The 26,011-nt window shown below is 50.7% G+C and overlaps 1 protein-coding gene across 14 annotated transcripts in view; it reads left to right on the forward strand.

Moving 5' to 3' along the window:
• The window catches only part of AMBRA1 (autophagy and beclin 1 regulator 1), a 199,583-nt gene extending 174,762 nt beyond the window's left edge, over positions 1-24,821 (forward strand). For 11 of the 14 annotated variants that reach the window (XM_005578030.4, XM_005578032.4, XM_005578031.4 and 8 more), the window contains 4 exons: positions 2,545-2,684; positions 10,839-10,931; positions 12,518-12,711; positions 23,265-24,821. In XM_005578030.4, coding sequence (XP_005578087.3) covers positions 2,545-2,684; positions 10,839-10,931; positions 12,518-12,711; positions 23,265-23,758 — 921 coding nt within the window. In that variant the 3' untranslated portion in view covers positions 23,759-24,821. The remainder of the gene's footprint in view (positions 1-2,544; positions 2,685-10,838; positions 10,932-12,517; positions 12,712-23,264) is intronic. The other 3 variants (XM_045371729.2, XM_074013761.1, XM_074013763.1) reach the window with 1 other exon arrangement.
• The last annotated feature ends 1,190 nt before the right edge of the window (positions 24,822-26,011 follow it).

Below are 26,011 nucleotides of genomic sequence, written 5' to 3' on the forward strand. Positions count from 1 at the left end.
CCCATGTAGAGCTACCACAGGCTCAAAACCAAGGTGCTCCCCTCATGCACCCATTGAAGTTAACTCTCATCCCTCCTTAACTCTGGGTGTGCTCTGCTCACACCATCTGACCTTTGGAGAAGGAAAACTAAACAGATTAAGTGATCCCAGCCACAATTGTCTAATCACACCCACATTGTCCTTTTAGTGTTAAAAGTTAAATGGCAAGTTCTATTTAACCACAAAGTCTATAGGTTGGACAGAAACTATTGGTTATCTTCTGAGAAGGTGAAGATCTCCATAAGAAAGAATAAAGGCACCACACTTCATTGATTGATTTAGAGGCAAAACATTGATTAGGGGCAAAGGTGAAAGAGTGGTATTACCATCTCCGTGCCCATTCAACCAGTGAGGCTGAGTGGAGAATAGCAGCCATGAATTTGTTTGAGACTCCTGCCAGCCAGGAGGAGATGATCCAAAGGCCAAGCAGCCACACTCCAGATGACTACCAGAGAAATTCATTAACATCATTGGGTTCTTTTTTAATAGTCTCCTCAGTTAGAGCAAAGATTTAAGGAGCCCTAATGAATTCCTTACATTTGGAGTTGAGTCCTACAGGAAGGGTGGAGGAGGTTCCTAATGCAGCTGCCACAGGGCAGTCAGTGCTGTGCCTCAAACTGGAACCAATTCCATGTCTGTAAAAGGCCCATTTGACCTCAGGACCATAGCTAGGCCATTCTGGAAGAGAACCATCAGCTACCTGGGCACGTTTCTCAGTACCACAACACCTGGAAAATTACTAATAACAAGATTCTATGTGTGTGTGGGTCAGTAAATTGAGGACACGTGCTGCTGTCTTCTCCCTTCTGGAGGCTGTCCTGTCCAAGGCCTTTCAGATAGGCACCCAAGGCACGTGAGCATGTGTTCGCAGATCCAGGGCTGCTTATCACTTGGTTTGCATAGATGGAGTGGACCCTTAGTTCTGACTCATCCCTCCCTGCCTTCCTCCCTTTCCACCTTCATCCCTCATCAGGATAGCCAGAAAAATAATCATTATTGTACCACTCTAATTTCATTTTATGAATATTACTGTCTAAACCACATGCTCATTTGTTTTCTCTTTTTTCCCCTTCTGTCAACCCTAGGGGCAGGTAAAGGCAGATGAAATGAGTTCATATTTGATAGATTAAAAACTGGGGAAGCAAGAAAGGAAATAAATTCCAGTTTATAGAGTTTCAGCTTCCTGTCGTTTTCATAGGCCCTGATGACCGTTTGTGAAGACTCAGATGCAGGTTCCTGGTTACAATAATAGCAGTTACTATTTAGGAGCTTGCACCATGGCAGGCATTTTATACATCATCTCTTCTAATCTCCCAAATTATTTGAATGTATGTGTTTGTTCTAAGTTGAGATCTAGAGATTTTGTTTTGCAGTGGCATCAGGACTCAAACCCAAGTCTTATTAACTCTAAAGCGCATATCTTTTATTCTTCCACTGACCTGCCCCTATCTCTGATTACGTTGCTTCTAAAACATGTCAGAGAGTGGCCAAAGAGACTGTGAGGCTATATTTTACCTTCAGCCCAAACCCTACGTTCTCAGAAAATATGCCGCTCAGAAAATATTAGCTTGGAAAAAGAGAAACAATCAATTTAACGGTGATTTATATAAGCTAGAAACAAGTTGTGTGCCTGAATGTTCACGATTCCCCTCTGCTGCGCTCCCTCCATCTTAATGCACCTTTTAGGAATCCTTAACAATAACAGTTTTAACATTGCTTTTAATTAGATGAATTAAGAATGTTCTCTGATGGTATCACTCCCTCCCGCCCCCTATCACCTCCAATTCCCCATTGCTGTGAGAGCACTGTGATTTCCATGGTAACAGGACTACCAGCCAAGGCTGATGCTCACTGGTTGGCCTGGTCAGAGGAAAGTTATGGGCAGTCCATCCTGGTATGGTGGGCTCTATGGGGTTTTCCAGGGAGTTAATTTAAAAGCAACAAAGTTAGCTAGAAGGCTCGAAGGAGAACGCATTATTAGAGCCATAGAGTCCCCTAGTATTTCTTAAAAGAGACGTAGCTCTACCCACAAATGAGAGAATCCCATCTCTCCTGCTGCCCCAAGTTCTCAGGCATGAGTTAAGAGTCATCCTGTTCGAAAACCAAACACCGCATGTTCTCACTCATAGGTGGGAATTGAACAATGAGATCACTTGGACACAGGAAGGGGAACATCACACACTGGGGCCTGTCGTGGGGTAGGGGGATGGGGAAGCGATAGCATTAGGAGATATACCTAATGTAAATGACGAGTTAATAGGTGCAGCACACCAACATGGCACATGTATACATATGTAACAAACCTGCACATTGTGCACATGTACCCTAGAACTTAAAGTATAATAATAAAAAATATATATATAGAAAAAAAAAAAAGAGGCTTCCTGTTCCCAGCCTCACCACCTCCTTTCCTCCCTGTAATTTGTTTCTCCCTGGATTTTGTTATTCTTGGTAACAAATTGTTTCTCCTGCCATTCTCTTTTTTCCCTCTTTTCCTCTACCTAGAGAGTTTTCAACGTCCTTTACCCAATGCCTGCCGACCAGCGGAGACATGTCAGTATCAACTCTGCCCGTTGGCTGCCTGAGCCAGGGCTTGGCCTGGCCTATGGTACTAACAAAGGAGACCTGGTGATCTGCCGACCAGAGTAAGTGGCTTAAAGTGTGGGAGTTGAGGGATCATTGGGCCTGAGGACTGGGGTAATCAGTATTCACCAACTGGGGTCTTTTAGATAGGAAATGTCAATCCATCTAGAGCCTGCCTCATTCTCAGCGCCACTCCTTAAAGGGCCCTCTTCCCACAGGGGCTGGTAGGATTAGCTGCCCATTTCACATTTCATCCAGAGACTGATTTAGTGATCGTGTTTTCTTTTCTTTTTTTTTTTTTTTTTGAGACAGAGTCTTGCTCTGTCGCCCAGGCTGGGGTGCAGTGGCCGGATCTCAGCTCACTGCAAGCTCTGCCTCCCAGGTTTAGACCATTCTCCTGCCTCAGCCTCCCGAGTAGCTGGGACTACAGGCGCCCGCCACATCGCCTGGCTAGTTTTTTGTATTTTTTAGTAGAGACGGGGTTTCACCGTGTTAGCCAGGATGGTCTCGATCTCCTGACCTCGTGATCCGCCCGTCTCGGCCTCCCAAAGTGCTGGGATTACAGGCTTGAGCCACCGCGCCCGGCCAATCGTGCTTTCTTGAATCTAAAGGGAGTAGTTTTTTGTCTTTGTTTTCCCTTGTTCTCTGGTTTCCTAGTGATACTAAAGTTTCTCTGCAGTCAAAAGCATAGATATCAAAGATTCTTTTTTAAACCCTATTAGAAAAATTCAACAGTTGGTCTTGGATTTGAGTAAATGCCATAGACTCTAACTTAAAAAGAATTGGAAATAGGTATTGTTGAAACCCTAAATGGTTAAGCCACTGATCTCTAATAGCCAGATTCTGTCTTGCCTGTTTTCCTTTCTGCTTGGAAGTCTAGCTTATACTAGTGAAAGCAGATTGAAAAGCTCAATTTGGGGCTGGGCACGGTGGCTCACGCCTGTAATCCCAGCACTTTGATAGGCTGAGGCAGGCACATCACGAGCTCAGGAGATTGAGACCATCTGGTCAACATGGTAAAACCTCGCCTCTACTAAAATACAAAGTTAGCCGGGCATGGTGGCATGTGCCTGTAAGTCCCAGCTACTCGGGAGGCTGAGGCAGGGGAATCGCTTGAACCTGGAAGGCAGAGGTTGCGGTGAGCCGAGATCATGCCATTGCACTCCAGCCTAGCGACAGAGTGAGATTCCGTCTCAAAAAAAAAAAAAAAAAAGAAAGAAAAAGAAAAGAAAAGAAAAGCTCACTTTATAGTCAAAGCAATTATTATCTGGTCTTGAAGTAGGGAGTAGGAGGGGATTTGTGTCTGAAGTCCTGATGACACCCCTTCCCCTTCCTCTGGCTTTATGGAGGTCAGAGTTTCTCCAGGCATTCATTCACTAGAGACCCTGGGAGTCAGCCGGGTCTGTCATCAGTTTCCAGCCCCAGCCAGGTGGAGAGTGTGAAGCTCTGCTTCACTGCAGATCAGGCTGATTGCTGTGTGGGACGCTGCAAGGTTCCAGTCGACTAAATGCCACTTCTGCCTCCAGGCTGTCCTCATGTTAACCTCTACCTGGTGCAGAGTCTTTTCCCAGAGTGTTCTGCAGATCACAGAGTGTGGTGTGACAGTTCCAGCAGGGTCTCTGGTTATCAGAAGTGGGAAGTGTCCGTGTTGCCTTTTGATGGGACCCTTGATAGTTTCTCCTAAAGGATGTACTTGGGTCAGCTTCTGTGGCCTAGTAGGGAACTGCTGATTGGGTCTTTATTGGCTGAGTTAGCTCAGTGGCCCACGAGAAAGGAAACCTGGTTCTTAGGGCAGCTCTTGCATTCCATTTTGAATTTTTTGAGCCCCTCCCAAAGACAGACTACTGTCTAAGCCTAGCCTGGTCAGGCTGCGCTTGGAGCTGCAAGAATGTTTTGTGTTGCAAGCCACTTGCTCCAGAGAACATCTTTCACCATGTCCAAAGCGTCCAGAGAGCATTTTCATTATCTTCTTGGGTCTCTCAGTTTCTGCCCTTTCTCTGGCCTGTCCGTAGTCCCAGGATCTGTCCTGAAATATTCCTTTTCCCCAAAGCACGTGACACTGATTGTCTTACCTCTTTTCTTAACAGTTCATAAGAGGAATCTAATAAGCATCTTTTCCAAAACTGGCACAGAATTCTGGACTATGATTCTACTCTTACTTACACCTCAGTTACAAGTCTGTCTTTCCCTGTTTCTCCGAGACCTCTTTCCTCAGGAGTGTTGTTTTGTCTATGGCTTCCACCACTAACTTTTGTCCCAGCCAAATTTCTGGTCCTCTCCCTTGCAAAAATAATCTACACCCAGTTTGTTGTGGCCTCACAGAGGTTTTTATGTCTGAAACCCCAGCCTACCTACTTTGTGTCAGTCATAGTCACCTCAGCCAAACACAAAGCTGACTTTGGCTTCTGTTTTCTCTTTTCTCCCCATGTGTTGTCTCCAGCATCCCGGAGTCTCAGCTGACTTAAGCCATCTTGGGGTGCCTGGGGAACTCTCTTACCCACCAGGAACTCAAGCCTCTTCCCTGAGTAACATGGCATTAGCATTGGACACATTGAACAGTGTCCCGTCACAGACCAAGTTGTGTTGGACTAACAGAAAACTAGTTTAGCCCATTTTTTTGGGGTACTGTTTGTCCTGACTTCTTGGGTCAGGTTGGCAAATGCCTCAAGCCTTAGGGCCCAAAATGTAAGGGTACCGTATAAACTGGATATGGACATGACTGAAGTTCTTCCAAGCTTAGGCAAGGAAGACTGTGTGTGAGCAATAGACACCTAGGGAAGTTAAAACTCCTCTGAGGCCTCCTAACAGATTGATGACAGAACTAGAATTCCTCCCTTTCCTATCTGGAGCCCTTTTCACTCAAAAACCCCTTTAAAATTCTGACGCAAGCAATGTACTATCTTCCACAGAAAAATATGCCACAAGAACACACGCATACTTTTGTAACTCTTTAAGACCTCAGGTAAAGAATGCAGCTTTAGATCGTGTTGAGACATTTCAGCAGGTCAGCATGGATACAGGGGAATGAGGGGATCAGTGAGCACGTTCACGTCTTTTGAGCAGTCTACCGATGAGTCGTCTCCCATCTCAAATGAGGAGAACAAATAGGGAAGTAGGAGCTCAGGGTTCTTGTGTTTCTCATAGGCAGCTGCCTATCCCTGGGTGATACAGCTCCCTGGCACACCCATTCCCAAGGGCACAGGATCCAGCCAGCCAGCTGGGCCAAGATTGCAGCCCTCCCTCTGAAACAGGTGGCTGTCTGCCTTTGTCCCAGGCACAGGCAGCTGCACCCCATTTTGTGCTCTCAATACTGCTCTTGATTTCTCCTCCATTGTCTTTGCCTCAGCACTCTCTCCAAGCACAAAGACAGAGGAACAAGTTCCTTGGGCATCTCTTGGTGGTACTAAAACCCCACTTGGCAGTAGACTAAGGCCTTCAAAAATCCTCGTCTCTCCAAAAGAAGGAATTCTTAGGACAGGCAAGAAGACAAACAACTGGCCAGTCAGCCCCTCTACAAAGCCATCCCAGGGGCTGATAATGCAGTCACCCCGCCCTTCCTAGCAGTGAGGCGCTCCCTCCTCCTCTGCTCCCCTACCCGCACTCTGTCCAAGCTGCTGCTGTGCCTCTGGCTGCCTGCCAGCCAGCCAGCACCCCCACTGATAACCATGGGGGGTGTGAAGTGCCAGGTTGATATGAGGGGGTGCTTGCTTACTTCCGGCCTCATAAACGAGCCCTACAAATGGGGCAGGGGGAGGTGCTGGCAGAAGGTCCACTGCTTCTCAGAGTCAGCTTAAAGGACAGAAGCAGGGAACTCAGGGCGGAAGAGAGGTGGGCTGAGACTATGGGGCATCTGGCCTGTTGGCCAACTATGGGGCTCCTGACAAGGCCCCAGCTCTGTCCCTTCTGTAATCATGGTAATTAGAGTCAAGTATCATCACCCAGGGAGGGGAAAGCATGCCTCCGAATCAAAAGGGAGCCAAAATTGCTGTGGAAACCACATCTTTCAGGCAAGGCTCTAAGAGCCAGGTGTGGCTCTTTCCCGCGCTGCAGAGACACCAGGCATCTTTAGTCTGATCCTCTGCAGCCATGTCACTGATAGATGAAAGAAGAATGTTATTGAAGGGAATGGTCCCTAGAAGTTGGGAAGTTCGGAGCCACAAGTTCTGTGGAGAGAGCATCGTGACCACTGAGAGAGCTCAGGTCTATTCAGGGAGCCCTGGAAGGTCTCAGCATGAGGAAGTGGTTAAGCCAGGCCCAGAAGCACAGCTTTCAGATGCTGTGGAGGAAGCCAGGTGTGAGGTGGAAGCGCGCTGGAAAGGCTGGCCCTGATTGGACTTCCCGGCCTTCCTCCTCCCTTCGTGTGTTTGTCTAGCTCCCAGGAAGAACCCAGAGCAAACAGTGACTCATTCACCCTCACTGAGACCCAAGAAGACAACAGGACATGTTGGGATCATTCTTTAGCTCACAGACAGTCAGTGACAGTGGGTATTGAAAGCTAAGAGTTTCAGGCTGGGCACAGTGGCTCACGCCTGTAATCCTGGCGTTTTGGGAGGCCGAGGTGGGCGGATCACCTGAGGTCAGGAGTTCGAGATCAGCCTGGCCAACACGGTGAAACCCCATCTCTACTAAAAATACAAAAATTAGCCAGGCATGGTGGCGGATGCCTGTAATCCCAGCTACTCCGGAGGCTGAGGCAGGAGAATCGCTCGAACTCGGGAGGCAGAGGTTGCGGTGAGCCAAGATCACACCATTGCACTCCAGCCTGGGCAACAAGAGTGAAACTCCATCTTAGAAAAAAAAAAAAAGCAAGCTAAGAGTTTCAGTAGCCAGAGAGGGCGTCTCCAACTCTATCCTTGGTACAGTGCCTAGAATTGAAACCAAATCCGTGAGCTATTGTAGTCCAGCTCTCTGACCACAGAAAGTAAAGCAAATCCTGGCTTAGAATTAGACCTGTGTGTGGGGAGCAGAAAGGATTGGGATGGGGAGGCATAGTAGAGCAACACATCTGAGACAGGAAGTATGGCCCCTGTTCTGTTGGCAGTGGACCTCTTTAATCAATAGCCAAGGTCACAGCCCTGAGCCGAGGATGCTCCGTGCTGCTGCCTGGATGGAAAGCATTCAAGGGGACCTTTTGGCCACCAGCATTATGCTGACAGTCTCAGCTCAGACAGCAGGCCTTCTTGTGGCCTCTTTTCTGAGATGGGAAGGAACGTTCCGGGTCAGGAAGTACGTGGTTTGTTGTAGGTCTGATGTGAACAGTTTGTTGTCACTAACCAGCCCTGAGTAGCAAGAATTCCAGAAGAGGGCCGGGCGCGGTGGCTCACGCCTGTAATCCCAGCACTTTGGGAGGCCGAGGCGGGCGGATCACAAGGTCAGGAGATCGAGACCACGGTGAAACCCCGTCTCTACTAAAAATACAAAAAATTAGCCGGGCGCGGTTGTGGGCGCCTGTAGTCCCAGCTACTCGGGAGGCTGAGGCAGGAGAATGGCGTGAACCCGGGAGGCGGAGCTTGCAGTGAGCCGAGATCGCGCCACTGCACTCTAGCCTGGGCGACAGAGCGAGACTCCGTCTCAAAAAAAAAAAAAAAAAAAAAAGAATTCCAGAAGAGGGATTTGGTGGGGACCCATGTGGTATTGCAACCTGTCAGTATATCTTGACAAGTCTGTAAATCAGTCTTCCTGGCAGCCAGCTTCGCATAGTATCTAATACAGACAGGATTTGCTCACCAAAAACAGTGATGAGTTTGTTTTTGGAGGCCTCTTCTGTTACTTCTGGCCATTTACCTCTTCCGTAATGTAAGGTAGCCTTTTCTCACCTTTGCCCTCCAATGCCCATCTAGTTCTCAGACAATCCCCAAACCCCACAAAAATGGCTGTTTAGAAGAGGAAGGATAAACAGTTGGCCCTTGGTAACTGCAGGTTCCACATTCATGGATTCAACAAACCATAAATCAAAAATATTTTTGGAAAAAAAAAAGTGAAAATTAACAGTACAATTAGGCTGGGAACGGCGGCTCACACCTATAATCCCAGTACTTTGGGAGGCTGAGGTAGGCAGATTTTTTAGCCCAGAAATTTGAGACCAGCCTGGGCAACATGGTGAAACCCTGTCTCTACAAAACAAAAAATAAAATAAAAAATTAGCCAGTCGTGGTGAGGCACGCCTGTAATACCAGCTACTTGGGAGGCTGAGGTAGGAGAATCACCTGAGCCCAGGGAAGTTAGGGCTATAGTGAGCCACTATACTTCAGTATAGTGCAACACCACTGCACTTCAGACTGGGCAACAAAGTGAGACCCTGTCTCAAAAACAAAAAGAATACAAATAAACAATACAGTATAGTAACTATCTGCATAATTTACATTGTATTAGTGCAAGTAATCTAGAGATGATTTTAAGTGTACAAAAGGATATGGATAGGTTGTGTAGTAGGGACTTGAGCATCCATAGATTTTGGTATCCACAGGGGGTCTTGGAACCAATTCCCCAAAGATACCAACAGACAACTGTACTGCTTTTTAAAGAGGTGGCCTTTGGAATTACACCAACTCCACAGCCTGACAGGCCCCTAGAGCTTGGGAGAGGTTTACTACAGGGCAGTGAAAAGAAGAGTACTTTTGTTTGGCTGTGGCTCTTTCCCTTCAAAGAAGCAAGTAGTATTCTCGCAGGTGAAGCCTAATCATAGTTACCCACTAAAGATAGATTTGGGCCGGGCGTGGTGGCTCACGCCTATAATCCCAGCACTTTGGGAGGCCGAGGTGGGAAGATCATTTGAGCCCAGGAGTTCAAGACAAGCCTGGGCAACATAGTGAGACCCCATCTGAAAAAATTTTTTTAAAATTGAAAAAATTTTAAAAACACCAATTTGGGCTGGGCATAGTTGCTCATGCCTGTAATCCTAGCACTTTGGGAGGCCAAGGTGGGCAGATCACTTGAGGTCAGGAGTTCGACACCAGCCTGGCCAACATGGTGAAACCCCATCTCTACTAAAAATATAAAAATTAGCGGGGCGTAGTGGCACACACCTGTAATCTCAGCTGCTTGGGAGGCTGAGGTAGGAGAATCGCTTGAATCCAGGAGGCAGAGGTTGCAATGAGCTGAGATCACGCCACTGCACTCCAGCCTGGGCATCAGAGTGAGACTCCATCTCAGAAAAAAAGGCAGATTTGGAGGCTCAGTGTCTGGTTTTGTTGCCTTTTACCTGAGGCAGTACAGCCTCCTGGGACCTCCTAGAATACAGTCCCTCATCATCTAGGCCCTACCTGGTCTCTGTCTTAGCCAACACCCATGTTTAGGAAGGAAGCACCTCCCAGCATCCTATAATCCACTCAGTTGGGGATGTTTGCTCTTTATGGAGGTAAGTTCTGTTGTTAAAGGAGGGTTATCTAGGCCTCTAGGTTAAATAGCTCAGGCTACCCCAGGGGCGAGAGCCTGCACTGTCTTTGTTCCTGAGGCCTCTGCTTTTTTTTTTTTTTTTTTTTTTTTTTTTTTTTTTTTGAGACAGAGTCTCACATTGTCGCCCAGGCTGGAGTACAGTGGCACAATCTCAGCTCACTGCAACCTCTGTCTCCCGGTTCAAGCGATTCTCCTGCCTCAGCCTCCTGAGTAGCTGATACTATAGGCATGTGCCACCATGCCCAGCTAATTTTTATATTTTTAGTAGAGATGGAGTTTCACAGTGTTGGCCAGGATGGTCTTGATCTCTTGACCTCATGATCTGCCCGCCTCGGCCTCCCAAAGTGCTGGGATTATAGGTGTGAGCCACCAGCGCCCAGCCAAGGTCTCTGCTTTTCAAGACTAGGCATGCCCGTTGGGCAGGGCTGTCCATAGCACTATATCTCTCCAGTGGGCCTCACATTTGCCATCTTAGTTCCTTTCTCTGTGTCTGAAGAATACTCAGGACCCACTGCCTGTATCTGTTGTTGCTATTTTTTAGCTGTCTCTCAGCTCCAAGGAGGAGCCAGTTAGGCTAGTCAGGGGGAAAGGAGAAGCTAAACCCACCATTCCAGGCATTTAGGCTATTAGAGATTTGTCTGAATTGCCCCAGCACTGAGCATCCTGATGAAGCCGCAGCTCTGGTCTTGGTCTCAGCTCAGCCCCAGGAGAGAGAAAGGATGGGCAGCCACAGTCCACAAAGCCAGGAGTTTTAGGAGCTCTTATCCTTCCCTCTCTAATGCCTTTCACCTTCTTCTACACCCTTCCCAACCGATTTTTAGGGCCTTAAACTCTGGTGTTGAGTACTACTGGGACCAGCTGAACGAGACGGTCTTCACTGTCCATTCCAACAGCAGGAGCAGCGAGCGGCCTGGGTATGTTTGGGAAGTAGGCAGGGAGCAGCTGGCTGGAGGCCCGTCCCTTCCTCCTGCTTTTGATGAGCTCTTAAGCAGTGCCTTCAGCATCCTCTAGGGCTCTGGGTCCCTCCTCAACCAAAGCAGCGCCTCCTTGATCTTTTGTGTACAGTTTCATTTGAGAAAAGTGTTGTATGGCTAAGAAAGAGAACAAAAGCTCTGCTCTCAGAGTCTTGCTGTAGAACCACCCCCTCACCCTCTCCCATCCTGGCCATGGTGCCTGGGCACACTTAGGGTGAGGAGAGAAGATAGGGCCTGAAGAAGGATGCCGCCCCATGAAGTCTGCTCCATGGCCCAGGCTCTTCCAGATGACTAGGACCTCAGGGACCAAGCTGCCCAGGGCTGTAGCCCAGGGACAAATCCTCTTGAGGCACCCATTAGAAATCTGGTACTGATCCTTTCATCACTTAATTCGCTAATGAAGACTGGAACAAAGTGCTGGGTTGTTGATAAACCCAAAGCAATTGCTACTTCCCCTAGGAATTGCTGAGCATAGCTGGAGGAATAGTCCCAGAAGCAGCTAGAAATATGAGTGTCTGGTGATAGTCTCAAAAGCCCTGGGCTGCCTCTGCTGCCAGCTCCAGCTGTTCCAAGGCAGTGCCTGGGACATGCCCAAGGAAGGTGGATGCTAGCATTGGCCGGAACCTTCCTTGTAGGACAGCCTGTGCTCCCTACCTGCAAGGGTCTGTTTTCAGAAGGCCCTGGAAGGAGGATCCCAGAGCAGCCTGTTCAGGAGTTCCAGTCCTGGATGGGCGTGGTAGCTCACGCCTGTAATCAATCCCAGCACTTTGGGAGGCTGAGGCGGGCAGATCACGAGGTCAGGAGATCGAGACCATCCTGGCCAACATGGTGAAATCCCTCTCTACTAAAAATACAAAAAATTAGCCGAGCATGGTTTTGTGTGCCTATAATCCCAGCTACTTGGGAGGCTGAGGCAGGAGAGTCGCCTGAACCCGGGAGGCGGAGGTTGCAGTGAGCTGAGATTGTGCCACTGCACTCCAACCTGGGTGACAGGGTGAGACTGTCTCACCAAAAAAAAAAAAAGAGTTCCAGTTCTTTCCCTCCAAAGTGGAGCTCTCAGTTCACTTGGAAATTCAAGAATTCAAAGTGGAATCTTACGAGCATGCAGTTGGAAGGAAGGTAAAACTAAAGAGAGAAAGGACCTTCTTCCAGTGCTCACTCTTTATCCCATGATCTCAGCTGCTGGCCTCCTGAATTTCATTAGTGTCTTTTCGTATCAGCCATCTCTACAGCTCCTCCCCACTCCCTGGCAGGGGCCTGTTGTTGAAGGGCATGACTGAGCCAGGGTTGCACAAGACTGGATGTTTCTGTGGCCTTTCATTGTCCCAGGGTATAGACTAACCTTGGGAGAGAATGGACACAGACAAGTTAACCACCATCAAGAGGCAGTTGCAGGAGCACAGGGCTTCTCTTAGCCAGCAGGGCCTGGCCCACACTGCCCTGAGGATTGGCACAGAGCCAGCAGAGTGCTGTGCGGGGCGCTGTCCCAAGCCCCACCTGACTTCAGTCTGTCTTTCTCTCCCTAGAACCAGCAGAGCCACATGGAGGACAGACAGAGACATGGGGCTGATGAATGCCATTGGGCTGCAGCCCCGGAACCCTACCACCTCAGTGACATCTCAGGGCACCCAGACTCTGGCCCTTCAGCTGCAGAATGCCGAAACACAGACTGAGAGGGAGGTGCCGGAGCCAGGGACAGCCGCCTCAGGTCCTGGTGAAGGTAGGAGCCATGTGGTGCTGGAGTGGGTGGGAGAGGGACCCTAAGACCGTGTGAGTGCCACTTCCACTCAGGATGCATACCCCCTCCCATGTCTGGGTGATGCCCACCTGGTGGCATTAAGAGCCTCCTCAACAGTGACATGGTTTCCCTGAGCTGGATCACTCTTGCAGCTCGCCTCAGCTCCCACCAAGTATGCTGACTCCCTCTCCTCTAAAATGTGAGGACCCAGGCTCTTTTTCCAAAGAGAGAGCACAGAAAGCCTGGATTGAAAGGGCTAAAGGGAGACTCGTTCCTGCAAGCTGCCATTCCAGAGAAGTGCACCCCAGGCCTTAGCTTCTGGGGCCAAACCACAGCCTAGCTTGTCGTCCCCCTACCAGTATGGCAGATTTGGGACTGCCCCATGGGAGGACCTCTCACACTCCTGTCACACCTGGGGCTCATTGCCATTTTGACTGCAGCCTGGCATAACATCAGCCCCTTCCTCTCACCTATTTCAGGTGTGGCTCTGCCACACTCGGCCCTGACTGTCTGTGCCAGCCTCACACTTTTAAAAACCAATTAGCACTTCCCAGCAGCAGAGCTCGAGCCACTTAGGAGTCCGTCAGCAGCTGTGTTAAACAGGCTGTTCTCACTCAGTTGCTGTCCTCACCCCCTACCCCCAGCCCCCTTGCTGGTCGTAGCTCCAAACAAAGCAGCCTCCAAACAGACACATTTTCTAAGTCTGTGTTGAGCCATTTGCCCAGAAGAGACCATGGGAGGAAAAGCCATGGTGCATGTCAGGCAAAGAATAACAAACATACCTGTCACCCCAGGGAACGGCTTTCTACACCGCAGTGCCCCTCAGGGTCTTGCATGGTCACTCTTGATGCCATGAACCAGGGTCTTGCATGGTCGCTCTCGATGCCATGAACTGAGAATTTTCAAAGTGAAGTCCCTCTTTGGTCTGTAGCACAGCCCACCTCATGCATCTGTGCTAGGTGGACGCCCCTCACTGGGGCCATGACCTTTAGGTGGTGCTGGCTGAAGCAGCCAACCTTGGCTGTGAGCCTCTAGGAGGAGTTGGTGGAAGGCTCCTTCTGCCATCTTCAGGCCCTTTTTGCAGGTTTCTGTGGACTTTGAGCTGCTCCGGAGTCCATTAGGCCTATTCCAGGAAGCCTGAGGGCCAGGCAAGAGGGAACCAGCACAGGCTTCTCCAATGGAGCCAGCAGGCCAGCCCTCTCTCTCAGTAGGAGGCAGACCTCTCAGAGCTCCCAGTAAACCCTGACAGCGGGAGGCGTTTGGAGAGGGGGGCCATACTGTTAGGCAGCCCCTTCTTTTTATTTTTATTTATTTATATTTTTCTTGAGACAGAGTCGAACTCTGTCACCTAAGCTGGAGTACAATGGCGTGATCTCGGCTCACTGCAGCCTCTGCGATCTCAGCTCACTGCAACCTCTGCTTCCCAAGTTCAAGCAATTCTCCTGCCTCAGCCTCCCAAGTAGCTGGGATTACAGGCATGTGCCACCATGCCCGGCTAATTTCTGTATTTTTAGTAGAGACAGGGTTTCACCATGTTGTCCGGGCTGGTCTCGAACTCCTGACCTTGTGATCTGCCCGCCTAGGCCTCCCAGAGTGCTGGGATTAAAGGCCTGAGCCACCGTGCCTGGCCTCGTTTTTTATTTTTTGAGAGGGCAGTGGTGCAATCTCAGCTTACTGCAACTTCTGCCCCCCAGGTTCAAATGCTTCTCTCGGCCTCAGCCTCCTGAGTAGCTGGGATTACAGGTGCCCGCCATCACTCCCAACTAATTTTTGTATTTTTTAGTGGAAACGGGGTTTCACCATGTTGGCCAGGCTGGTCTGGAACTCCTGACCTCAAGTGATACGCCTACCTCAGCCTCCCAAAGTGCTGGGCTTACAGGCGTGAGCCACCGCACCCGGCCAGCCCCTTATGTATGTTTGTAGTATGTATATATGTATATACAAATAGCAGTCAATGGAAGAGAGTGTTGTTTGTTTTGTTTTGTTTTTGGGATGGGGTCTCACTGTGTTGCCCATGCCCTTGAACTCCTGGGATCAAGAGATCCTCCCACCTTGGTCTCCCAAAGTGCTGGAGTTACAGGTGTGAGCCACCACACCCAGGCCTTTTTTTTTTTTTTTTTTTTAATTTAAAGACAGAGTCTCAGCAGGGTGTGGTGGCTCACGCCTGTAATCCTAGCACTTTGGGAGGCTGAGGTGGGCAGATCACTTGAGTTCAGGAGTTCAAGACCAGCTGGCCAACATGGTGAAACCCTGTGTCTACTAAAAATACAAAAATTAGTCAGGCATGGTGGTGGACACCTGTAATCCCAGCTACTGAGGTGGCCGAGGCAGGAGAATCACTTGAACCTGGGAGGCAGAGGTTGCAATGAGCCAAGATCACACCACTGCAACCCAGCCTGGGCAACAAAGCAAGACTCTGTCTCAAAAATAATAATAAAAATAAAATAAATAAAGACAGAACTTCAGTTGGGCATGGTAGCTCACACCTGTAGTCCCAGCACTACTCCCAGAGGCCAAGGCAGGAGGATCCCTTGAGTCCTGGAGTTCAAGACCAGCCTGGGCAACACAGCAAAACCCTGTCTCTACTAAATATACGAAACATTAGCTGAGCATGGTGGCACACATCTGTAGTCCCAGCTACTCTGGAGGCTTGAGGCAGAAAGGTTGCTTGAGCCTGGAAGGTGGCGACTGCAGTGAGCTGTGATGTGCCACTGCACTCCAGCCTGGAGACAGAGCAAGACCCTGTCTCAAATATGAATAAATAAAGAAAGATAGTCTCACTCTGTTGCTCAGGCTGGAGTACAGTGGCACCATCTTGGCTCACTGCAGTCCTGAACTCCTAGGCTCAAGCGATCTTCCTGCCTCAGCCTACTGACTAGCTGGGACTACAGGTGTGCGCCACCATGCCCGGCTATTTTTTTTTTTAATTCTTTTTTTTTTTTTTTTTTAGAGACAGGGTCTCACCGTGTTGCCCTGGCTGGTCTTGAACTCCTAGCTTCAAGCAAGCCTCCCTTCTTGGCCTCCCAAAGTGCTGGAATTACAGGCATGAAGCACTGCGCCCAGCTAGGCAGCCCCTTCTGATTTGATTTCACTGAGCTTTTACTATGTATCAGCCACTTGGGCTGTGAAGACAAATAGGCCTCTCTGTCCTTCCATGGGGAGCTCGCAGCCTGGAGAGGGAGATGGACGCCTAAACTGATCATTGTTTTGATGTGATGAGGACCTCCGGAGCACAGAGGAGGAGGGGCTGTGCCCAGCCTATGAGGCTTAGGGGAGACTCCTGGAGGAGGTGACCCTGAGCCTAGTCTTCAAGCATGAGTAGGAGTCAGGTGAAGTAGGGTGGTGGGGAAACGTTCCTGGAGACATGTCTCAGCACATGCAATGGCACCAAGTTCAAAGACATGTTACTGCATAAAGGACCACTAATTTGTGTTCGTGGCATGTCTGGTGCATGTGGAGAACTGAGGCTGGATGAGTGGGGAGGGCAGGATACTGGGGCTGAAGATGACGTGCTGGGGCTCTGGGAGCAGGAGCTGCCACCTTCAGAAGTATGTCTGCTGGTGTTTCACCTCCCAGAGAATTCTCTGCTGTTTTCTTGGTTAGCATGCAGCCCATTTCTGGCTTTTAGTCAATTATAAGTTCCTTTCATTCTTTTTGGGGGATGGGGCAGAGGGTGGCGCAGAGGGAAGGAGCTCTTTTCCCTGGTTTTAGGAGGCAGGACCTGGTTCCTTGCCCCACTATCCCCTCCTCCTGTAAAGTAGAGTGGGTGGTAGAGGATGGCCCCAGCTAAGCTGAGGCTCTGGTCAGCGGGAACAGCAGGCAGAGTGAGACCAGGCAGCTGGCTGCTTCTGCCTGCCTGCGTCCCTGCATGCTCTGCCTAGACTCTGCACCCTCAGCTGTTCCACACACCATACCCCTTTCAGAAATCAGTCAGGGCAGGGGAGGTGTGGGTCAGAGGATATGAACACTTGATGGATGGGTGTCAGTGTCCAGCCTTGTCCCTCCTAGGGCAAGGAACCTTGCTCTGAGGCACTCATACCACTATTCTGCTGTCAGGCTCTTCAGGGGAGCCCAGGAATCAGGGCTCTCTTTGGGCCCAGATTTCACCATGCAGAAGCCGCTGGCAGGTTTTGTATTGACAAAACCAGAGCTGCAAGAACATGGATAACGAAACCCTCTGGTCAGGGAGTTCAGCTGTTCTGGGCTGGGCTAGAAGGGAGATCCCACCTGCACTCACACCTACTACAGGCACCAAGATTTATTTATTTTGTTTTTATTTATTTTTTGAGACAAGATCTCACTCTTCCATCCAGGCTGGAGTACAGTGACACAAACACAGCTCACTGCAGCCTCGACCTCCTGGGCTCAAGGGATCCTCCCCACCTCAGCCTCCTGGCACATACCACCACACCTGGCTAATTTTGTTTTGTTTGTTTGTTGTAGAGACAGGGTTTCACCATGTTGCCCAGGCTGGTCTCAAACTCCTGGGCTCCAGCGATCCTCCCGCCTCGGCCTCCCAAAGTGCTGGGATTCTAGGTGTGTGCCGCCGCACTCAGTCACCCAGATTTATTAACGTGGGAAGCCTGCTCTGCTTGTAGTAATTGCTGTTCTGTGGCCTGCCCCTACCCACTCCCCTTGGCCTTTTTCTGTCAGCACCAAAGGGCTCCTAGGCTACTTCTAATTTTCTTGTTCTACAAAAATTTCTTTGAAATCCATTCAGCTCTTTCCAGACCTTCCAGGAGGAGTGCTCCACAGGGGTATTTGCACACGTCAGCTTTTTTGCATGTTCGACTTTAATAAGAGTTTGATTTCTCCCAGAATTTGACCCTACAGCAAGCTTTCCTACCCTCCTGGCCAAGAGGGTAGCTCGAAAAGGGAGGGAAGCATTTCCTGGACTCACCATTGGCTTCCAGCACTGATACAGTGCCTCCCTAGCTTGCAGTGGGCATTCGGGGCAAGCATGGAGTGAATGAGTTGAGCTGAGCTGAGGCAGGACCCTGCCTCCGAGCATGGCTGTGCCCCACTATTTGGAGAGCACCATGGCTGTGCCTCTGACCCGTAGCAAAGGTCATCTGAGCCTCTGTTTTGTCTGGTGAAGATGGTAGGTAGACCAGCAGCAGTAGCCTGGGCCCTGGGCCAGAAAAAAGCACATGTGAAGAGGGAGGGGCTGGAAGACCAGTACTCCCAGAGGTCAGGAAGGGCAGCTCCTCCTATGACTCTCTGAGCCTCAGTTCCCTCTTCTCTTCTGGCAATGAAACCTCTAGAATTAAATATGGTTGCAGGGCATGGTGGGAACTTGTTGATTCTACCCTGGCCTCTGCTTCTAGAGTGCACCTTAGGACTTGCCAAGGAGGAGACCTCATGTGAACTCTAAATCAATTTCCTATTTTCAAAGACAAAAACAGATGCTTTTGCTACAGAGAAGAAGACCGCAGAATTAACTCCCTGTCTGCCACTGTGCCTGGATCCCTGACTGTGACTGCCATTTCCCTCTAGCCCTGGTGTTTTTTCTCTTGAAGAATGTACCAGCTGCCCTCAGTTGCTCTTAGCCTTGGCTTAGAGTTCCCAGGAGGGAAGCACAGCTCATAGTTCTGTAGGCTGAAGTTGTCCACATCCAGCCCTTGGGGAGCCATTTGTTTGTACATTTTTAAATCTTCCATTCATTCTTTTTTGAGCACTTACTTTGTGTCTGGTATTGTGTTAGGCACCATGAATTCAAGGGCACTGTGGAGGGAATTACATTGAGATGAATCCGTTGTGTCTCTTCCCTCAGAGAGCAAGTCCAGAGAGAACTAGACATATAAATGCTTCTCCAGTGGCTCATACCTGTAATCCCAGCACTTTGGGAGGCTGAGGCAGGCGGATCACAAGGTCAGGAGTTTGAGACCAGCCTGGCCAACATGGTGAAACCCCATCTCTACTAAAAATACAAAAAAAATTAGCAAGGCGTGGTGGTGCATGCCTGTAATCCCAGCTACTCGGGAGGCTGAGGCAGGAGAATTGCTTGAACCTGGGAGGTGGAGGTTGTAGTGAGCCGAGATCTCGCCACCGCACTCCAGCCTGGGCAACAGAGCGAGGCTCCATCTCGAAAAAACAAAATAAAATAAATGCTTCTCCTGCAATGGGGCAGTTACAAGACCAGTTTTCCAAGCATCCTTAAGTCTGGAGCCCCTGTGAGGAGCCTGGAAGCCCTTTTATTCATCCATACACGTATTTGACAAATACACGCCCTGTGTAAACCCACGTGTTAGACTTGACTCAAAAGTGAATACAACTGAGTCCAAGACCTTCAGGAACTTATAGGCCAGAAGAAAGATGCCACAGCCATGGGGAGGTGTCAAGCACTTTGAGGCCCCAGAGAAGGAGCAGCCCCTTCCAGCTGGGGGACCAGAGAGAACTGGGTGGCAGAGGAGACGGGACAAGAGCATGGCACAGTGTGCACAGCGTATGCCCATCTGTGTAGCCAGGGAGCAGGGCTGCCGGGTACCTGCAGGAATGTGGGGTCAGGGCAGGAAGGTCTGCAGCGTGATAAGGGCCTGGCCAGAGAGCCCTCAAATGTCAAGCCAAGGAGTTTTGACTACTGTGAGGGCTTTTGTAGCTTCTGGGTTTTAAACAGGGTACAGACTTAACAAGAGCTTAATTCATCAGAGCTGAATTAGGATGGTCATGGTAACAGTGTGGAGACTGGATGGAAAGGGAGGAGACTGGTAGCAAGAAGCCCAGTTAGGACACAGTCACAGCCATAGAGAGGGGTGGCCAGACCTGGAGTCACAGGCAAGCAAGCAGTGGGCTCAGACTTGAGTGCCAGCAGCAGGGCCTCCCCAGAGCCTGGGAAAGCCCATCCGGGGCTCTCTGGGGGCTTGGCTGCAGCAGCACCCATAGGGCCCCAAGGCAACCTGTTTTGCCCCTGGTAATCTACCTGAAAAGAGCTGAGCTGGGCGTGGTAGCTCACGCCTGTAATCCCAGCACTTTGGGGTCCAGGTGGGTGGATCACAAGGTCAGGAGTTTGATACTAGCCTGGCTGGCATGGTGAAACACTGTCTCTACTAAAAATACAAAAATTAGCCGGGTATGGTGGCACATGCCTGTAGTCCCAGCTACTCAGGAGGCAGGAGAATTGCTTGAACCTGGGAAGTGGAGGTTGCAGTGAACTGAGATCACGCCACTGCATTCCAGTCTGGGCGACAGAGCGAGACTCTGTCTCAAAAAGAAAAGAAAAGAGCTGAGAGTTCACCAGGCACAGCGCCCGGCACAGTGCACTCCAGTGCCAGCAGGCCTCAGGCCAGCCATGGCACGCCCCAAACCATGCTGTGAGGGTTTCAGTGCACAGAGTTCTTAGAAAGCAATGGGGCTACAATGGGCACGGGGAGGGCCCCGCCTCCCTAGGCAGCCCTTTACTCCCAGGGTAGAATCTCTGTGGGCACCAAGTCCGTAGGTTGACCTTTTTCTCTTTACCCTCTCTGCCCCACTGTTAGAAGGCTTTAAACCCTGAAGACGGGGTTGACCCAGTACTCTGAGAGCCCTTCAGGTTTTCTCTCCTTCTGCCCTGGGAGCTAGAGCCAGGCATCCCAGGAGGAAGTGGGGAAGGGCAGCCACCTTGAGGGATGGAGGGCAGCGCTTTATCGGGGGATCTCCAGAAAAGCAACAGAGGACATAATGCTGAGGAAGATCGTCTAAGACTGGGGCTGGGCGCAGTGACTCACCCATGTAATCCCAGTACTTTGGGAGGCCAAGGCAGGAGGATTGCTTGAGCCCAGGAGTTCAAGAGCAGCCTGGGCAACATGGAAAAACCCTGGCTCTATAAAAAGTACAAAAAATTAGCCAGGTGTGGTGGTGCATGCCTGTACTCCCAGCTACTCAGGAGGCTGAGGTGGGTGGATCGCTTGCACCAGATAGGCTTAAGCTGCAGTGAGCGGTGTTTGTACCGTTGCACTCCAGTTTAGGTGACATAGCGAGACCTGGTTTCAAAAAAAAACCCTGTAGAAAGAACCAGAAGCATGAGGCTGCCAAGTACTAATAAGAAGGGTGAGCGATCTCTTTGGGCCTTAGATGCCACCAAGCTGTGAAACCAGCTGGCCTGGAAATCCAACTCTAATGAGGCAGGCAGAGAGAAGGGAATGGATGGGGTTAGGGGAGCAAAGAAAGTCTCATGAAAATAGCTGGTGGCAAGTACCCCAAAAGGAAAGAAAACTCACCATCAAAACCCCCAAAACTGCAAAATCCCAAACAGTAGCTGATGGAGACAAATCAGCAGTTCAGTGGAGTCATCTCTTACAGCCTGGGAGCCTTGATCATAGTTGCCCATGGTCTTAGCCTGGTTCTCACCCTACCAAGAGCTGAGCAAAAGGCTGGAAGGGAGGTCACACAGGGACAGAGCTCCACTGCTGCAGACCCCAAGTTAATCACAACAGGCACTTTGACCAAGTGCCTGGGCTGTGTGTTAGCTCCTTTTCTCTCTCTAGCGCTGTGCAAGGTAGACGGTAGGGATTTTTTTAGGGATTTTTTCAAGGTCACCCAGCAAGCAAGTGACAGAGCTGAGATTTGAGTCAAAGTCTTTTCTGTTCCCACACAAGTGAATGCTCGGGCCTTTCTGGAGAGGGGTGGTGGACAGATCCTGCTTTCCCTCCCCAGACCTGCATTTTGAAGCCTGGGGCCTGTGCTGGTCAGTTGACTCTCTCCAGGGAAATATGGCATCAGGCATTGAGCCCCAGGAGAACAGTAACTGGGGAATAGCTTGTGAAGACTAGGGGGTAAAGGGAAAGAAGAGAAGGAAACAGCCCTTCCAGGGAACAGTTAAAACTCTCAGCTTCTGACCAGGCACAGTGGCTCATGCCTGTAATCCCAACACTTTGGTAGGCCTAGGTGGGCAGATTGCCTGAAGTCAGGAGGTTGAGAGCAGCCTGGCCAACATGGTGGAACCCTGTCTCTACTAAAAATACAAAAAATTAGCCAGATGTGGTGGGAGCCTGTAATCCCAGCTACTCAGGAGGCTGAAGCAGGAGAATCACTTGAACCTGGGAGGCCGAGGTTGCAGTCAGCCAAGATTGTGCCACTGCACTCCAGCCTGAGTGACAAGAGCAAAACTCCATCTCAAAAAACAAATAAAGGCTGGGTGCAGTGGCTCACTCCTGTAATCCCAACCCTTTGGGAGGCTGAGGCGGGCTGATTACCTGAGGTCAGGAGTTTGAGACTGGCTTGGCTAACATGGCGAAACCCGTCGCTACTAAAACTACAAAAATTAGCTGGGCGTGGTGGCAGGCACCTGTAATCCCAGCTACTCGGAGGCTGAGGCAGAAGAACGGCTTGAACCTGGGAGGTGGAGGTTGCAGTGAGCTGAGATCATATCATTGCACTCCAGCCTGAGCGACAAGAACAAAACTCCATTTAAAAAAAATAAATAAATATGGCCGGGCGCAGTGGCTCACGCCTATAATCCTAGCACTTTGGGAGGCCGAGGAAGGTGGATCACCTGAGGTCAGGAGTTCCAAACCAGCCTGGCCAACATGGCGAAATGCCATCTACTGAAAATACAAAACTTAGCCAGGTATGGCAGTGCATGCCTGTAATCCCAGCTACTCGGGAGGCTGAGGCAGAAGAATTGCTTGAACCCAGAAGGCGGAGGTTGCAGTGAGCCAAGATCACGCCACTGCACTCCAGCCTGGGCGACAGAGCAAGACTCTATCTCAAAAAAAATAAAATGGGCCAAGCGCGGTGGGTCACGCCTGTAATCCCAACACTTTGGGAGACTGAGGCAGGAGGATCACGAGGTCAGGAGATTGAGACCATCCTGGTTAACATGGTGAAACCCCGTCTCTACTAAAAATGTAAAAATTAGCCCGGCATGGTGGCGGGCACCTGTAGTTACTTGGGAAGGTGAGGCAGGAGAATGGCATGCACCCAGGAGGTGGAGCTTGCAGTGAGCAGAGATAGTACCACTGCACTCCAGCCTGGGCAACAGAGTGAGACTCCATCAATCAATCAATCAATATAAAAATAAAAGCTCTCAGCCTCCTCAGGGGCTTTGAGGAGGTAACACAGAACTATGCTGAAGGAAGACAGCGTTGTAATGAAGCAGAGCAGACTGTTTCCCTTTCGGCCACACCCATAGGGTACTTACTCTCTTTCCAGAGAAAGGGTGGCATACCCCAGCCCAGCCCTAGGTCTGCTGAGTTTCTACAGCAAGGAGCAGGCAGACAAAGCCAGCTGTCTGAACCTGCCTCCTTGCACGCTAAGCTGCCACTGGTACTGAGAGAGCTCATTGAGGCCAACCTGCTGCCTTCTAGGCCAGTGCTGCCTCTTAACTGGCCATTCTAGCCTCAGTTTCCCCACCAGGAAAACAGAAGTATGGATTGTGATCATTTTGGAGGATTTGTCTAGCTTTCAAGACTCGGACTGGTTTTCACAGTGATGGAGGGAGTCTTTCTCTATCCTGCGTTTAGCCAAGAATCCCCCAGCTGCTACCAGTGGCTGCCCACCTGCCTCAGAGGCCCAGACCAGCAGCCAATTCACTCTCTCTTCTGCTTTGTACCTGCCAGGTGAGGGATCAGAGTATGGTGCCAGTGGAGAAGATGCACTCAGCAGGATCCAGAGGCTGATGGCAGAGGGCGGCATGACAGCCGTGGTGCAGCGGGAGCAGAGCACCACCATGGCCTCCATGGGCGGCTTCGGCAACAACATCATCGTCAGCCACCGCATTCACCGCAGCTCTCAGACGGGCACTGAACCTGGTGCCGCCCGCACCTCCTCACCCCAGCCCTCCACCTCTCGGGGACTGCTCCCAGAGCCCGGGCAACTGGCAGAGCGAGGCCTAAGCCCCCGGACAGCTTCCTGGGACCAGCCTGGTACCCCTGGGCAGGAGCCAACCCCACCGCCCTTACCCTCCTCCTCCCCTGTCCCTGTTCCTGTTTCCCTTCCCAGCGCTGAGGGACCAACCCTCCACTGCGACTTGACCAACAACAACCACCTTCCGGATGGTGGCAGCAGCAGGGGGCACTCTGCTGGCCCTAGGGGAGAACCACGGAACAGGTAGAGACAAACATTGCACTGGTGCCTCCCCTCGAACCGCCAAGCAGAAACCGGACCTCACAGCTGACTGGGAACTGGACATGCGGAAGAGCTGCTGGCTGCATCAGGGAACAGGAGGAGGAGGGTCGGGGTGGAGAGGAGGTCAGTCAGTGGGCACGAGACAGTCGAATGGGCAAGGCCTGCCTCGGGGAACTAGAACCTTCGAGGACATGGAGCCCAGGAGAGCCACACTGTGGGCTTAATGTGAATGGAGGAGCGAGTGGGTATCTCTGCCAGACACCCCACTTTCTCCTAGTAACATGGGCTCAGGGGACTCAGCCCTGGACAGGGAGCCTCCAGAGAGTGAACAGTCTTCCAGATCTGGGCCAATCATCCTGGACAGAGGCCCTCAAGGCAGCTTTGCCCTGTCCACCTGTTGGGTGGGCAGAGCCACCAGGAGCCCAGAAACAGGAGGAATGGCCTGGCCCTCAGAAACCACCTCCAACTCTGAGCCTTCCAGAGCCTCAGCCTCTCTTCATCGTCTTACCCCACTGAAACCAACAGGGGTCGGGCCAGGCTCCCAGATTCCTGAGGACAGGGACTTCAGCATTTACTAATGGGGGACTACTGTGGGGTAAAGGGGCAGCCTGCTTGCCTGATACAGGATGGGGTCAAGGGACAGTGGGCAGGTCCTCACTCAGGAGTGGGGGGTATAGGCTGGCCGGCCCCCAGGGCTTGTCCACCAGTCTCCTCCTCCCCCCAAGGCCCTCAGAGCAGCGTCTGTGGGTGTCAGTATTACCTGAGCCTCGGCCAAAGCTAGCCCAAGGCTGGGGAAGGGGAGGAGACTCCAGGTCAGAATGTGAGGTCTCAGTCTGTGATTTAAGGTGTTGCATGTGGACTCTTAACTGTACATGTAGTTTCTAGTGGAGAAATCAAGGCTCTGATCATTTTGTTTTTAGTATGAAAATGTGATTTCCTTTCTGTTTGTAACTCATCATAGAAACATTGTGGTGGGAGGAGAGGGGATAGTCTACAGCTAACGAGGGAAACACCAAAGATCACATCATTAAAATGATGACATGCCCCTCGCCAGGCTCCTCTCTCTTATTTCCACGGAGGATGGGGGGAGGGGTGGGGATTGGGAAGTGAGGGGCATTGAACTGGGCCAGGCCCACGCTCCCCCGGCTCCGTTTCTGGTGCTCTCCTAGCGGGGTGCAGTGGACCCATTTGACCCCTTCGCCAGAACTGGTCAGGTGAGGGCTGCCACCTCTGCTTCATACCACTTCTCTGTACGCCACAACTTCCTGCTTCCCTGGGGCCTGCTACAGACTGGGGCCACCTTCCAGTGGCCGGGTGAGTATGTAGGAAGGAATGACAGAAGGCTGTTCATCCTAATAGCTTCCCACCCAGGACTACAGGCCTGAAGCGATGTAACTGGCCAGAAAGCTGGATCCCCCCCCCAGTCCTGGGAAATCATGCACAGCAGGTGTCCAGCCTGCCAGGCAGGCAGTGGGGCTTGGTCCTATCTGCAGGCAAAGTGCCAGTTGCTAGCTGTTAAGGTCTTCCTTAACTGTGTCTTCCCTACAGTGGCCAAAAGGCCTGCTCTGTTCTTGGGTTTTGACTGCTTGAAAGCTTCCAGCTGGCCAGGCGTGGTGGCTTACACCTGTAATCCCAGCACTTTGGGAGGCCAAGACGGGTGGATCACTTGAGGTCAGGAGTTTGAGACCAGCCTGGCCAACACGGTGAAAACCCGTCTCTACTAAAAAGACAAAAAAATTAGCCGGGCGTGGTGGCTCGCGCCTGTAATCCTAGCTACTGGGGAGGCTGAGGCACAAGAATCACTTGAACCTGGGAGGAAGAGGTTGTGGTGAGTCAAGATCGTGCCACTGCACTCCAGCCTGGGCAACAGAGCGCAACTCCGTCTCAAGTGGGAAAAGGATATTTGCCCCAAGTCTTCAAGAGCTATAATGGAAAATCCAAGCAGTACCAGGGCTTTTTGCCAGTAGCACGTACTTTTGAGGTTTTTGTTTGTTTGTTTGTTTTGTGCGCCCAAATCTGTCCCTGATGCCATGGGGCACGCAGAATTCCAGGTTCTGCTCCAACAGAGACAAAACCAAAAGATAAGTTGGCAAGCAAGAAATACAAAATCATGGCAAGATTTAGGAAGACTCTCATTTTCTAGAAAATTATGTATAACAGTGGACTCTGGACTGAAAGACACATCACTTAGCTGTGTGACTTTGGGCAAGCCATTTGCCTTTTCTGGGCTTCACTTTCC

Source organism: Macaca fascicularis, chromosome 14 (assembly GCF_037993035.2).
Source record: "Macaca fascicularis isolate 582-1 chromosome 14, T2T-MFA8v1.1".
Classification (NCBI taxonomy): Eukaryota; Metazoa; Chordata; class Mammalia; order Primates; family Cercopithecidae; genus Macaca; species Macaca fascicularis.